General features: G+C 41.6%; 1 protein-coding gene across 6 annotated transcripts in view; it reads right to left on the reverse strand.

The window, feature by feature from the left end:
• The window catches only part of vps4a (vacuolar protein sorting 4 homolog A), a 131591-nt gene extending 115422 nt beyond the window's left edge, over positions 1-16169 (reverse strand). For 5 of the 6 annotated variants that reach the window (XM_077595858.1, XM_077595856.1, XM_077595853.1 and 2 more), the window contains exons 1-4: positions 15945-16169; positions 15448-15559; positions 15209-15353; positions 9757-9818 (exon numbers count right to left, since the gene is read on the reverse strand). In XM_077595858.1, the coding sequence (XP_077451984.1) occupies positions 9757-9818; positions 15209-15353; positions 15448-15559; positions 15945-15971 (346 nt within the window). In that variant the 5' untranslated portion in view covers positions 15972-16169. The remainder of the gene's footprint in view (positions 1-9756; positions 9819-15208; positions 15354-15447; positions 15560-15944) is intronic. The other variant, XM_077595860.1, reaches the window with a different exon arrangement.
• Between the last annotated feature and the right edge of the window lie 292 nt (positions 16170-16461).

Consider the following 16461-nt stretch of genomic DNA (forward strand, 5'->3'; position numbering starts at 1 on the left):
ACTGAATTGACAAAAGGTTCCATATTTCGTTATGAAATCAATGCGCCTACATAACGAGGTCAATCGGACAACAAAATATGGAAATCCACTTTAGTCGAATGTACCAAACGCCATTATTCACTACACGATTGGAGCCGGATGATGAGGCTAATCTGGCTATCTGCGTAAAAGAAAAAACTTTAAAAGAACGCATTGAATTTGGGTTAGCAGAAGGAGACTGTGCTTCCCAACAGAAAACAGACTGGACCAACGGCGGTCCCGGGAGCCTGGATGCTCAACACAAGTGTTCCTGACCAACCAGCATACATGAAAATAGCTGAAAAGGAGGATGCGGATCCACCTTTGCTCTGTAAGAGGGTTCTCTCAGTTGAAACGTTTGAGGAGACAGGTAAGATAAACTTTTTGACGTGATCAGACGAAATGGCAAGCACTCCAATATTGATTGGAAAGATTATTGCTCGAGGAACACTGCGATAAACCATAAGGAACTTTTTATATTGGTTTTATTGTCTCCATAAAAAAAGATGAAAGCGTTTCAATTGAGACCAAACCTTCTTACAGATTTTTTAAAGTAAACAATTAGAGAGAAAAGAGAAACTACAATGGATAGAAATGTAACTAGATTTTAATTTTATGCCTGACTATTGAAAATATTGATTAAGAAAGTTTTATAGGAGATGATTGGCAAACTCCAAAGACAATGGGATGTTACATTTGATAATAAGACTACTAGTTTGGGATATTTTGAATTCTAAACAACTGAGGTTAATATGCAACTCGATACACATTGTTAATTGAATTGGGACTTGAGTAGTATGCATTTTATAAGTGATGTGCTTTAATTGCTCTAAAGGACACAATTATGCTAAAATATTAACCCTGACAAACAAGGGGTGGTTACATTTTAGTGGGTTCAATTCTTTTCAGAATTATAAATGTGTGCATTTTGTTTCTGGATATTAATTGATGTGAATGTAACTGTTGCAGAGAACTGGAAAGCTGTTTTCCTGAGGAAAGCAGCCTGGTTTGCTTTTTGTATTTTTCCTATTTATAGTATGATTAGTTAATTTGTGTAATTGCAGGAAAGGAAAAAAACAAACATAATTCTTGATCTTAACAAGGAAGCAGTGATCAAAATAGAATATCAGCTATCATATTTAATTTTGACTGGTAAGGCATTTAGATTTTCACAAACTATAGTGATGGAATGTCATATTGTTGTGATTTTTGTTCATTGGGGTATTAAGCCCAACCTAATAGCTGTCTGCAGATGTTGAGCACGTGTTGAAGACAGCGACATAGTGCGGCAGCTAAAGAAGCAGCGCGGACACTTGCTGCACAGTATGCACAGCAACAAGGGCTGAGCCGATCTCAAGAACAGTCTGCAGACGACCTGTACACAGCTAAAGGCCTACAGTGCCTGCCAAAAATGTATTCCAAAATTGACAATGTCTCAACAGGGGGGATATATAATGAACAGGTCTAAATACCTACTTTAAAATTTTTGAAGGAACTCTTTGATTTGTTGCAGACATAATGTGCAAGATGACCTCAGGCCCAAACGAGGCCAATGTCCAAAAGAGTGTGGGACTGGTAGAGCAAACAAATGGTACGATAAAACCAAGACTTAAGAAAACCATGGAAGAGATAAAGAAGCCATGGCCAGAAAGCCTAACACTGGTCAAAACGTATATGAAGATAGTGCCAACTAGCTCGAGATTAACACCTTTTGAGATAGTTCTTGGACGACCATTCCAACTTCCTCTATGGCAGGGGTCTCAAACTCAATTTACCTGGGGGCCGCTAGAGGCCAAGTCTGGGTGAGACTGGGCCGCATCAGGATTTCCACAAGAAAAGCGCTGATAAAACATTCCGTTATCAAATATCTTTATTTTTTTTACAAAAAATAATGAATTAGATAAATTAACTTAAAGATGAATAAAAAAATCAATCAATCAGTAATACAAAAATAAAATAATAATAATGAGATATAAACTGGCTGCCTAAGTAGAGAAAATGAATTATTTTTATTCCGTTTCAAATGTCTGTATTAACAGCTCTTTAACCTTTAACTTTCTGAACTTGAATGGAACATTGAATATGAAATATTCTGAACACGGCTTCTCTTGCCTACTCCTTGCTGCTAGAGACCTGGCAGCGCTTCTTCTCACATAGCTGAGTCACATTTGGCTTGAGGGAGGAAGCAGTGGAGACCCTCAGTAAAGCTTGAAGATGCTCATCAGTAAGTCTGGACCTGTACTTGGACTTATTGAAGTTCAAGGTGGAGAAGAGCTTCTCACACAAGTATGTGCTCCCAAAAAGGCACATGGTCCGCTTGAACATTCGTGAAAGTTCAGGGAAGCTGGGGGTCAACTCTCTCAAAAATTGCCCAAGCTTGTCTGCTTCTCCACTCACCTCCCTGAACTTGGCTTTGAGTGCAGAGTTGCACTGCAGGTCAATGAGCTCCATTTGAAGCTCAGGAGGGGCATCTTGCACATCAAAGGAGAAGGGGTCCGCAAAAATTTGAAATGTGGCTTTGTGACTCTTGAAGTCTGCAAATCTGTGATCAAATTCCTCCTGTAGCTTCGAAATGGCCTCAACATACTTCTCACCACTGAATGGTGTGCCTGCATCCACGAGAGCCTTGCATGCTGGGAAATGGCAAAGGTTTGTCTGAGAGAGCTGGGCTTTCCATAACACAAGTTTAGTGCAGAATACTCTCACGTTGTCATAGGCAGCACTGACAAGTTGCCCCTGGCCTTGTAGCTTCTTGTTCAGTACATTAAGCTCATGTGTGATATCAACAAGAAAAGCCAAGTCCATGAGCCATTTGGGATCACTTAGCACAGGAACAGCAACCCCGTCTATCTCCATGAAGTCTTTTACTTCTGCTCTCAACTCAAAAAATCTCTTCAACACGTTTCCCCTGTACGTACCTCAGTGAAGTAGCGCACATCCCCATATTCTGACTCCATTTCCTCTAAAAAAGCACGGAACCTTCTGTGCTTTAAGCCCCTGGATCTGATTTGGTTGACGCATTTCACAACGACAGACATCACATTGTCAAACTTCAGGCATCTGCTGCAAAGGGCCTGCTGATGTATAATGCAGTGCAGAGCTATGGCCTCCTCCACACCCTCCTCTTCCAGTTTTTTTTGAACAAGTGCTACCAGTCCATTCTTCCTCCCTGTGATTGATGGGGCTCCATCGGTTGTTATTCCAAAGCTCTTCCATGGCAAACCGGCATTCTTAATGGCATCACACAGCTGGTGAAATATTTCCTTCGCGGTGGTCTGGCCATGCATTGGAATTACTGTGAGCAACTCCTCCATTACTTTAAAATTGTCATCAACACCACGGATATATATTGCGAGCTGGGCAGTGTCTGTGATATCTGTGGTCTCATCAAGAGCCACTGAATATACACTGAAACATTGTGCTTTCTCACACAGTTGATCATAAATGTCACTTGACAGGTGAGAAATGCGCTCTGCCACGGTGTTGGCAGAAAGGCTGATGTGGTTGAACACTTTTCTTTTCTGGACAGACAATATGTGCAGCCTGTAATATGCACTTTTTGATAAATTCACCTTCTGTGAATGGCTTTCCTGCTTTAGCAATCAACTCACAAACGGCGTAGCTAGCTTCGACTGCTGCATTACTGTCTTTGGTAGCCTTCTTGAAGAAATCCTGTTGCCTCAGAAGACATGTTTTAAGACTGGCAACCTGGCTGGCTCTCTCATCTCCCTGGTATTTTTCGTACTCCTCAGCATGTCTCGTAGTATAATGACGTTTCAAATTGTATTCCTTGTGCACCGCAACTTTTTCAGTGCAAATGAGACACGTCGGAGTTCCCCTGTGTTCAACAAAGAAATATTGCACGCCCCACTTTTCTTGAAACTGTCTGTGCTCATCAACGACCTTTCTCTTCACGCCAGGCTTTGAAAGAGACATCTCTGGGGCTCTGTAATCTGTTTTTCCACTTGGAATGAGTCTCGGGTTGATCTTTCACGTTCAGTCGCGCGGGTTTGTGGAGCATGCGCACTTTCGCTCTCCGTTTCTCCGTTTCGCTCGCGAAGATGGCTACACTGACACAGGCTGGATCACGGATCATAGCGCCTCATTCAGTTGTATGCTGAGAGCAGCGGAGCAGTGTGCAAGCCGAGCGGAGTGATCGGCTTCACGGCTTCTCCTCCGCCCAGCTGATTGGAGGAATGAATGAGTGAGTGAGCGAGGCACTGGACAGCCCGGCCGATGTCCCGCCCTCCAGAGCCGTATACCTCACCGTGATTGGTTCATTCAGCTCCGAACACAACAAGTGTCATTCATATCAATCTTACGGGCCGCACGAACATTAATCTTTCATATTAAGACGGGGGCCGCAAATTATCGTCCCGAGGGCCGCAGTTGGCCCGCGGGCCGCGAGTTTGAGACCCCTGCTCTATGGGAAGGTGAACCATGACAAGAGACTAAGGGTGAGGCAGATCTACTTACAGAGTGGATGGTAAAATGTTTGGAGGAACTTGTCCAAAGAACATGTAAGCTGCCGTGATCCTTTTGTCTATCTTGCAGGAGGTGGTGAAGCCAGGTGACTGGATCCTGATGAGAGTCATAAAAAGGAAGTCCTGGTTCTCTCCACGATGGGAAGACCCATTCGTGGCCCAACTCACCAACCTCCACAGCAGCCAAGATCGCTGAAAAGTCAAAGTCAATTCACCAACCTCAGGTCAAGGTAGTTCGAGACACAGGTGACTCTGAGTAGACTGTAAGTCGGACGGTGTCAAAACCCTTGTCCGTGAAAAACTCATCTGACGTCTACTCACCCGCCACGAGCACCCCTCACTTAACCTTGAGCTCTCATAGACTTTGCACTCTACACGAAGCCGCAGTGAAAGCTGTTGCCACCCACATCACAGTGACTGGACTGTCAGTGACAGCCTGGGCGTGTCTGAACGCCCCGCCCACAGAGACTTGAGTTCGAAAACAAGATGGTGACATACTCCTATCACAGAGCAGAGTGAAGTGGTATGGAAAGAAGAATCTGGAGAACTAATATGGAGAAGATGTGTGGTATAATTTCATGGTGTTCCAGAATGCCGCTCTTTAGAATAATCTTGATCGGACGAGCGGCTGGATGTATTCTCTTCTTGCAAGAATTAAATGGTGATGTGACTACAGATGCCTTTTTTATTGAAAGCTAAATTGGAAATACCTAAGGATAAACGTACAATTGGATGAACCCAACAAGAAGAAACTGATTGTTGTGAATGAAAGTTGTGTGTAGCCGTATACCCATTTCCGCCGGTATCCTGACAACCTGAATTCACTGGGTCTAGGCGTCACACTTAAATCTGCAGTGGTGCAGATGAGATGCATTCCTTTTAAGGGGAGTGAACATAGCAGTAAGAGATAAGAGATCAAAATCAGTGCAATTCAAACCACGTGATGCAATCTGGGGTAGTGATGTTCCTGGTGACCATAAGTTGTGGTTGACCCCCCAGAAAATCATACAGTGGCTACTTTGGGGTGGATAAAGTTATGCTTCGTGTAAAGACATTGAACTGTTACATGAGTGTTCATTAACCAAACTGTCAAAGCCCGCAGGGATGTTGCAGGACTGGATGGAGGTGTGTGTGCCATGATGGGAGAACACTGCTGCGCCTTCATCCCAGATGAAACCAGTCAATTCTGTTTAAATTTGCAACTCCCTCACTTGCGATTTTGTTACTGTTCTGTATTTTTTCTGTGTGTGTAATCCCCTGTATGAAAGTTATGATTCGAAACACTATCCAGCACACGCTGGTAGCTTACAGTGACATACAGTATCACCACATGGCAAACCATACTGGAGATTATCGCGCTCTTTCAAAGTGTGACGAGTCTCAGTTTGTCGGGTCGTCGGGGTAATTGTACTTGTCTTGACTTGAAAAATTGTGTTCGCTCATTAAGAGGGACGTAGAGGAATTTTTCTCGAATGACGCTAAATAGCTCGAGTTTTTCGCCTCTGCCTTGACAAGTGATTTTATTATTTTCCATACCCTGTTGAAAGTAACTGTTGATGGTATTTGTATTCTAGAACCTGGAGGGGAGGGATACAAATTGATGTCTAAAGAAAATTCTTTCAAAGTAACTACAGGGGGTAAATGTGGAGTATGGAATATATTCTTATGCTTTTTGTTAGTCAATAGGTTTATTTAGTGTAGTCACTGGAATAGAATTTAGCATGACCTAGCGGAAATTTCCGTCCGTGACACCTATGAGTTAGGGGCGCGTCATCTACCATGACACACCCATTTCTTTGTTCACATTTTCCCGCCTAAAGTTTGTACCTATGTCACATGACCTTTGTCAATAAAACTGGTCGACCTGTTGGAGGGATTCAGGGATTTCAAACTAGCCAGGCTGGAGGACAGACGCGCTTCTGGCGCTGGCTGCTCTGACTCCCTCCTTCAGCTGAAGCTAGATAAAACTCATCATGGCCGACTCTGTGTGCTTCCTCTAATTCGAAGTTATTGAATGTTTAAACCTCAACCATGAGAGACAGAATGTGGAAATAAAAAACTGAAAATCGCATTGTTTGATTTTTAAAGAATTTATTTCCAAATTAGAGTGGAGAATAAGTATTTGGTCACCTACAAACAAGCAAGATTTCTGGCTGTCAAAGAGGTCTAACTTCTTCGAACGAGGTCTCCACTCGTTACTTGTATTAATAGCATCTGTTTTAACTCATCAGTATAAAAGACACCTGTCCACAACCTCAGTCTCTCCCACTCCAAACTGCACCATGGCCAAGACCAAAGAGCTGTCGAAGGACCTCAGAGACAAAATTGTAGACCTGCACCAGGCTTGGAAGACTGAATCTGCAATAGGTTAAACGCTTGGTGTAAAAAAAAAAATCAACTGTGGGAGCAATTATTAGAAAATGGAAGACATACAAGACCACTGATAATCTCCCTCGATCTGGGGCTCCATGCAAGGTCTCACCCCTTGGCGTAAAAATGATAACAAGAACGGTGAATAAAAATCCCAGAACCACACGGGGACCTAGTGAATGACCTACAGAGAGCGGGGACCACAGTAACAAAGGTTACTATCAGTAACACAATGCACCACCAGGGACTCTAATCATGACGTGTCCCCCTGCTGAAGTCAGTACACACCCATGCCCGTCTGCGGTTCGCTAGGATGATTCAGAAGAGGACTGGGAGAATGTGTTGTGGTCAGATGAAACCAAAATATAACTTTTTGGTAGAAACACAGGTTCTCATGTTTGCATCCGAAGAACACCATACCCACTGTGGGTACCCAGACACTTCGTCGACTGGACACTTCGTCGACGGACAATTCGTCACCGGACACTTCGTCGCCAGACAGTTCGCCTAACCTTAACCACTATTAAAGAAGACAGAGGAAATTCACATATTCTTTATTAAAAAAAATAAAACAGCAAAAACTCACTCGACAACACAAACACATTAACATTTGGGCGTGGGCGTACTAAATGGCCTCGTCTCTAAACACGAAACGGTTCCTACGTTAAACGGTTCCTATGTTGAGCGCTGCAATTTTAAAATACAAGGCAATAAATAAAATTATTTAATTAAAAAATTTATTAAAAAGAAGACAAAGAAAATTCACATATTCTTTATTAAAGAAAATAAAACAGCAAAAACTCGCTCGACAACACAAACACAAACATTTGGGCGTGTGCGTACTAAATGGGCTCGTCTCTTTTAAAATAAAAGGCAATAAATAAAATTATTTTATTTATTGCCTTTTGTTTTAAAAATTGAGCGCTCAACGTAGGAACCGTTTAACGTAGGAACTGTTTTGTGCGTAGTGTGTTTAGAGACGAGCCCATTTAGTATGCACACGCCCAAATGTTAATGTTTGTGTTGTCGAGCGAGTTTTTGCTGTTTTATTTTCTTTAATAATGAATATGTGAATTTTTTTTGTCTTTTTTAAGAATATGTGAATTTCCTTTGTCTTCTTTAAGAATGTGAATTTCCTTTGTCTTCTTTAAGAATATGTGAATTTCCTTTGTCTTCTTTAAGAATATGTGAATTTCCTTTGTCTTCTTTAATAGTGATTAAGGTTAGGCGAACTGTCTGGCGACGAATTGTCCGTCGACCAAGTGTCCGGTCGACGAACTGTCCGGCGACGAAGCGTCCGTTCGACGAACCGTCCGTGGACGAAGCGTCCGGCGACGAAATGTCCGGGTACCCACAGTTGGTATGGTGTTCTTCGGATGCAAACATGAGAACCTGTGTTTCTACCAAAAAGTTCTATTTTGGTTTCATCTGACCTCAATACATTCTCCCAGTCCTCTTCTGGATCATCCAAGTGTCCGTCGACTAAATGTCCGGTCACGTCACTGTGAAGCATGGGGGTGGATACATCATGCTTTGGGGATGTTTTTCTGCAAAGGGACCAGGACGACTGATCTGTGTAAAGGAAAGAATGGATTGGGCCATGTATCGAGAGATTTTGAGTGAAAATCTCCTTCCATCAGCAAGGACATTGAAGATGAGACGAGGCTGGGTCTTTCAGCATGACAATGATCCCAAACACACAGCCAGGGCAAGAAAAGAGTCTCTTCGTAAGAAGCATTTCAAGGTCCTGGAGTGTCCTAGCCAGTCTCCAGATCTCAACCCCATAGAAAATCTGTGGAGGGAGTTGAAAGTCCGTGTTGCCCAACGAAAGCCCCAAAACATCACTGCTCTAGAGGAGATCTACATGGAGGAATGGGCCAAAATACCAGCAACAGTGTGTGAAAAGCTTGTGAAGAGTAACAGAAAACGTTTGGCCTCCGTTATTGCCAACAAAAGGTACATAAAGTATTGAAATGAACTTTTGGTATTGACCAAATACTTCTTTTCCACCATGATTTGCAAATAAATTCTTTAAAAATCAAACAATGTGATTTTCTGGGTTTTTCTCCACATTCTGTATATCATGGTTGAGGTTTACCCATGTTGACAATTATAGGCCTCTCCAATCTTTTCAAGTAGGATAACTTGCACAATTGGTGGTTGACTAAATACTTATTTGCCCCACTGTATTACCAAGAGTCACCTTGGAAACAGTGGTTCCAACCTTTTTCAGGTCATTGCCCAAGTCCTCTCGTGTAGTTCTGGGCTGATTCCTCACCTTTCTTAGGATCATTGAGACACCACAAGGTGTTATTTTGTATGGCTCCCACTCCAACTGAGATTGACCGGCATGTGACTTTGGACAGCTCTTTGGTCTTGTCCATGTTAGTAGTTTGAGTCTGACTGATTGTATGCTGTGGACAGGTGTCTTTATGCAGCAAATGACTTCAAAGAGGTGCATCTGACTCAGGATAATACATGGAATGGAGGTGGACTTTTACAGACGTACCAACATGTCTTTGAGGGTAAGAATTCTAGCTGATAGAGAGGTGTTCAAATACTTTTTTGAAGCCGTATCACCCAAATTGTTAAAAAAAAAATCGTGATTTCTGGATTTTTATTTTTAGATTATCGTCCTCACAGTGGACATGCACTAACAATGAACATTTTAGACCCGTCCATGATTTCTGAGTGGGAAAACTTGCAATAAAGCAGGGTGATCAAATACAGATCTAACGGACTGTATATTATCCTAAAAATTGCTATCGTGATAGGCCTAATATTGAATACATAGGTATATTATCTATGAAACTTGTAGTAGTCTGATAATAAGACGTGCAGTCATAACTGCGGCATGTAACTTTTTTCCTTTTTGTTCACTCACCCACTAGTTGTTCCTGAAGCTTCTTCTTCTCTGGGTTTTCCCCTTCACTGTCACTGTCGCTTCTGCACAGAACACGCAAATGTCAACTTTAGAGTTTGACTCTAACAACACCTGATATCTATACATATTACTATTTCTGTGTGTGCAAGTGTTTATGCCTGTCTGTGAGGTCTGAGTAAAATGGAGACAAGACCGTAAGTCCCATTTGAATGCGGTTTTCACCAAAAGTTGGCAAATTTACACCTCTAGGGATGCACTGCGGCCGATTTTCGAATTTGGACTTCAGTTTTTGAGAAAATCGATATTTGTACCAGGGTGTCGCATTTTTTAGGTCGGAAAAAAAAAAAGTCGGAAACTTTTGGCCTTTTTTCAGTACTTGCGAAACTTTCAGATCAAAACCACTCTGTTTTGTAAACGCACCATGACGAGGACAACATTGCACATGCAAAATTTTCCAGGTCATCCGTGTCATCTTGCTAAAAATCGATAACCTTCGATTTTGGACACTTCCAAAAACAGACATTTCATACGGATTGGACGCCATTTCCACATTTTAGGTCCGATTATAATGTGGTTTTCGACTATGGTTAGCTTCAATAGTGAAATGTGTCATGACAGGGCCCGATTTTTAAATTTCGCCTTTGCTTCTTCACAAAATCAATTTAAATCGATCCCGAGGTCGCATTTTGACCTTTGACCCAGTTTTCTCACACATGCAAAACTTTCAGACCACAGACCATTACAGTTTTTGCAGCACTACGCAGGCGCACATGCGGCATTTATCTGCTTTATAAAGTGGCTTCTACCATCAAGCTACGAAACAACAAAAACCCTTGATTTTGGACACGCTTAAAACCAGCTTTATGTTTTCTTTCACTTTTCAGGGTCCCCATGAAAGAGAATTCCATTTGGACATCTCATTTTCTGAACTGCTTTATCCTCATTAGGGTCGGGGGGGGGGGGGTTCCTGGAGCCTATCCCAGCTGACTCCGGGCCAAAGGCGGGGGACAACCTGAATCGGTGGCCAGTCGATAGCAGGGCACCCGGAGGAAACCCACACAGGCCCGGGGGGAAAATGCAAACTCCACACAGGTGGTTGTGACTTGGATCCGAACCCAGGACCCCAGAGCTGTGAGGCCGACGCGCTAACCACTCGCTCTACCGAGCCGCCCTCTATTTCGACTTATTCCTTAGAATCAGTGGTGCTCAAACTTTTTTGCACAAAGATCTAATTTTCAAGTAGCCAAATTTACGCGATCTACCCTTTTTTTCCGGGCCAATGACAAAGCTCAGAGTTACTATGTCTGCTGATGCCAGTAAAAACCCTAAGTATTGTAGGAATCATGCTTTGACACGCGATGGCGCTGTTTTCCACCTGAAGTCCCATGTCAAATTTGATTTATTTTGATGCTTTGGCTTGATTGAATTGAACTGCTGAATTACTTCTCATATCATATCTGTACATTTTGCTTGATTGATTTGAAGTTCTGAACTTCTGTATCATACATGTACATAATTGTAAACACGTTTGCTGTTATGCATGTAACTGAAATTTTCTTTTCTCATCTAACCCATTTTTCATTTCAATTCATTCAATTTTTATAGCGCAACAACTGTCTTTTGGTTCTAAACAAGCAGGTGGGACAGGCAAAGCCGGGCCCCCTGCTTGTAAATAGATATAACGAATGGGACAATTAGTATTCCTGATATCACGAGGAAGGGCTGGCTGTGCGGTATACTTGCATGGATTTGGCTAAAATGATAATGGCATTTATAGAGTTATACCTTGACATACGAGTGTCCCAACATTAGAGAAATTTGAGATACAAAGAAAATTCAGGAACATTTTCAGGAAATGTTTGCCCTGAGATACAAGACAAGAGCTAAGAGATAAGGTCCTTTTCAAGCTGCACAGTGATATTCAGGACGATGGGGAAGGGCTTCTTTTATTATGAATAAAGGAGAAACAGTTAGCGGAATCTACGACCACTTGAAAGTAAAACAAGCAGCTGAGAAAGTGGATACTTTGACAGCAGCGGAAACCTTGAAAGCGAGTCGTTGCTGGTTCAATAACTAAAAAACTAACTGGATGCACTCGATTTTGAGGCATGCGAATGCAGAAAGTTCCGATTTGAAAGCTGCGGGAGAATACATCAACACCAGCGGCCAACCGCTGTTGACTTGATTTCAGGAGTACCCTTGTCCTAGTTCAGGAGTTTTATGTTTTCATCAGGAGTGAATGCGATTCGCGCTCAATATAAAATGTGAGAAAAAATAACATAGGACAATTTATTAGCATGTTTTTACATTTATTGAAAGTGTTTTTGCAAACTATTGAAAAAGTACAGCATAATGAAAAAAATGCCATTTTACACTTATTCCACAGGTTTATTGATAATATTGACTTTAACCAGTGCTGTGTACTCCTACTTCATTCAGAACAAACTTGGAAATGATAGGATTTGTTTGAGATGACAAAAGACTGGTGGTTTAGTCAGCCTTAATAATACCTACTTCCCCTATGAAAAAGTGTAATTGTTGTGATAGAGGATACCTATGCAATCGATTCATCAGAACTTGTATCTCAGATGATTCCCAATGCACCAGTGTTACTGAATTCATCCGGTTTGCAGAGCAGTTGAATCAAATGCGCAAGTAAGCAAGCAGCAATCATATGGCGCCCAGTAAAAAAAAAAAATCCTTTTTTTTTTTTAAACCCCTTTACCCATGATGGCGGCGTTCACGCGGCAGCCAGTGGCATTAGCTCTGTCCACTTATGTTTTTCGTGTTTTCGTGCGTGCGTGCGTGTCTAGTATGTGTGATCGTTTGTCTTGAACCTACACAATGGACTATAAATGGAAATTAGCCCTCGGCAACAATCTTACATCTATATGTTCATTAACATGACTATAAATATGTTCATTAATATGTGCTATACCTTATTAAATAAATGAAAGCAAAATCATGGAAAAATATTGCATTTAAATGGAAACTTGACTATCTCAAGTGACATGTTCAGCAGAAAATACATTGGAACGAGAATGAGAAGTGAGAAGGACAGATGTGTAAAATAAGGTAAAATTTTAGTCGGATTTGTGCATATTCTAATGGCATTTATGAACATGTTTTATTCATAGATATTTTTTCATTCATTTTCTGAACAGCTTTATCCACTATCACTCGCGGGGGGTGCTGGAGCCTATCCCTGCTGACTTTGGGCCAGGGGTGGGGGACACCCGGTGGCCAGCCGATCGCGGGGCACAAGGAGACGGACAGCCATGCACACTCAGACCCATACCTAGGGGCAATTTTAGAGTGTCCAATCAGCCTACAATGCATATTTTTGGTATGTGGGAGGAAAACAGATTACTCAGAGAAAACCCATGCAGGCCCAGGGAGAATATGCAAATTCGACACAGGTGGACCGACCTGGATTTGAACCCAGGACCCCAGAGCTGTGAGGCCAACGCGCGCAATTCATAGATATTAATCATTACATTTTATTATTACTAAATCATTTATGTGTAGTAAGCATCAGTGGCGGGCCATCAGGGCCTTCAAGGCCTTCTCTGCTGGCCTAAGAAATATCTGAATCATATTATATTATGTCCATCAATACTTATTATTCCAAATGGTCTGTTAGCTTCCTTTCATTGCTTTTCCCCCTGGTTGCACTGCTTCCAAATGTGTGTTTTCATATTGAAGCATTTAACCAATCACAATTCAGCCATTATTTGTTGCCAGGATCAGAAATCTGCCTCAAAGCCTTCACAATCAGTTCTGCGGGCTCTGTTGCATTAAACAAGACTGTTGCTTTTAACCAATCAGTTTTCGAGTTGGCAACCCCACAATGCTTTTTCATAGGCAATGGCATTTTGCTGGCTGGGATACATCATTGCTTTCACCAACTATTATTGGCTTGCTATAGAGAGTAGGCGGGCCAAAGCCATAGTGAGGCAGCCAGAGATCACAAACTCCACCCACAATGGCCAACAGAGCAAAACAAATGGATTTTGTGGCAGATTTGCTCACAAAGCTATTTTACCGACAGACTTTTCCAGAAAAAAATGGATATCATTAAGAAAGGGCGGTCAACTCCGAAGCTAGCAAGCCTGTTACAGCCGGGAAAAGGGTGTGTGCGCCACTTTCAGTGCACTAACTTAGCTGCACAAGCAAATATATTGTTGTGTTGATTTAAAGCCATTTTCAAGACGGACTATGCCGGAAATATGACAGGACAGGCTCGACTTTCATCATTAGCTTCGATGGCGATAGAAAAGAAGGAAGAAAGAAAGGAGGATGGATATTGTGTACAGTTAAAAATGATTTTTGGTGAGTATAATATGGCTATATTCCTAAATAATATTTCAATTGTGGGCCCGGTTCTGATATCTGAAAAGCTCCAGTGTTTGTATTTAATCACTAAATGCTGCTAGGAAGTGGATTTTACCCCAGTTTAATTTTTGCAGTTTCGCCATTGACGTCCATCGCTGTCTTTTCCCGGGAAAAATCACCCCCCTGGCCTGGTTCTAATGTCTCAAAAGCTCCAGTATTTGTATTAAATCAATAAATGCTGCTCGGAAGTGGATTTTACCTCATTTTAGTGCTTTTTTTGCTGTTTCACGTATGGACGTATATGGACGTATCGACGTTCATCGCTGTCTTTTTACCGGGGAAATTATACTCCGGGCCTGGTTCTGATGTCTAAAAAGCTCCAGTATTTGTATTCAATCAATAAATGCTGTTTTCGGCTGGATTTTACCCCATTTTCGGGCAATGTTTGCCCGTACGCCATTGACATTCATCGCTGTCTTTTCCCAGAAAAATCACACCCCTGGCCTGGTTTTAATGTCTGAAAAGCTCTAGCATTTGTATTTAATCATGAAATGCTGCTAGGAAGTGGATTTTACCCCATTTTTGTTCATTGATTTATTGATTGTTTTCTATGTGTCGCAGCTGTAGCTGCAGTAGAGGTTTTATAGCCATAAAATAGTTTCTGAGGGTTGGATTGATACGTTGAAGGCGCTACCAGAAAATGCACGGACCGCATACCTGTCAACCTCTGCCGATAACTGCCCTTATAAATGATTATGATTCCCCTTACAAACCCCCCAAAAACCTTACAAACACTGTACGACTCGTACGGTGTTTGTAAGGTTTTTGGGGGGTTTGTAAGGGGAATCATAATCATTTATAAGGGCAGTTATAGGCAGAGGTTGACAGGTATGGGACCGCCACTGGTAGACATGCACCTGCTTATGGCAGGTGTGATACTGGTGTGTGCCCATAGCAAGCAATGATGATGTTGCTCACACTGGTACTCGGTGTGCTCAGGGAGGTTGTTTTTCTGCCCAGACAAACTAAAAATTAGAGGGAACATTGCTTGCATTGGGATACATGTGATAAAGGTGTTGTCTATCCCTTTAAATAAATCGGGAAAAAGACCACTTACTTGTCATTGTTCTGTGACTCCTTTACAGGCTTCTTGCTCTGTTTCTCTTTATTCTTCAAGTAATCCTTAAGTTTCTCTGCTCTGTCCAAATATTGCATACATTTTGCTCGAATGCTTTCCTTCGCCTTGTCACTGTGAACCTCATCTGTGTGTGTGTAAAAAATTCAGACAACACTAAAAATAAATGCCTGCTAGCTCCAGCGTAATGAACACGTGCTGAGCCGACTGCTACTGCTCACATTTAATGGCATGAAGAAAATACTCCACAGCATGTTGATAAAGACGCAATGCCTCTTCATAATTCTTAGACTTGTCTTCTTCGGTGGCTTTGGTCACCAGATCAATAGCTTTCTGAAAATGACGCAGGGACATATCATAAATAAACAAAAATACACATGAACCGAGGTTGGTATCTTGTTCCCATAACCCCAAAAATAAATAATCATTAACATTCAGTACTACATGTCCATGAATATATTGCAGATTAATCCGTAAATAATGTAACATGCGAGCACGTACAACCGAAAAGCGGGTGGCTCTGCAGCGCGCTCAACGACTTCAAGCACAAGGCAACCTGCACTTTAACATGCTAAACAAAAAATGGCAGGTTTGTTATGCTATGGTTTAAAAAAAATGTTTGAAGACGACAGCTCATTGTGGCGCCTGCTGTTGGCTGAACTGGACTATTCCTACGGCATTTTCTTATTAACAACAACTAGCATGAAAAGCAGTCTACCTGCAACGTTGACGTTGACGTTGACATTTCATCACACACTTTTGCTCTCCGCCCAGATTTATTTCTTCAATTTCCGAACGTTTAACAGAACACAGTCTGAGATTAACTGTGCGGGGATTTTAACAGATACATTGATACTATATGACAAGCCAGACTAATTCCAGTGCAGTTGGTTAGCAAAAAGAACAGCTCCGCCCTGAAGATAAAGGAAGCATATTCAACTACATCCGGTTTGCACCTTCAAAGCTGTTGTTTGTTTGTAGCAAATTTATTTCAAAATAAAATTAGAATGACGTCATATCGTGTGTGTATACATATATATATATATATATATATATATATATATATATATATATATATATATATATATATATATATATATATATATATATATATATATATATATATATATATATATATATATATATATATATATATCAATATCAGTGGCGGGCCGTCAGGGCCTTCAAGGCCTTCTCTGCTGGCCTAAGAAATATCTGAATCATATTATATTTTG

Source organism: Stigmatopora argus, chromosome 3 (genome assembly GCF_051989625.1).
Source record: "Stigmatopora argus isolate UIUO_Sarg chromosome 3, RoL_Sarg_1.0, whole genome shotgun sequence".
NCBI classification, from domain to species: domain Eukaryota; kingdom Metazoa; phylum Chordata; class Actinopteri; order Syngnathiformes; family Syngnathidae; genus Stigmatopora; species Stigmatopora argus.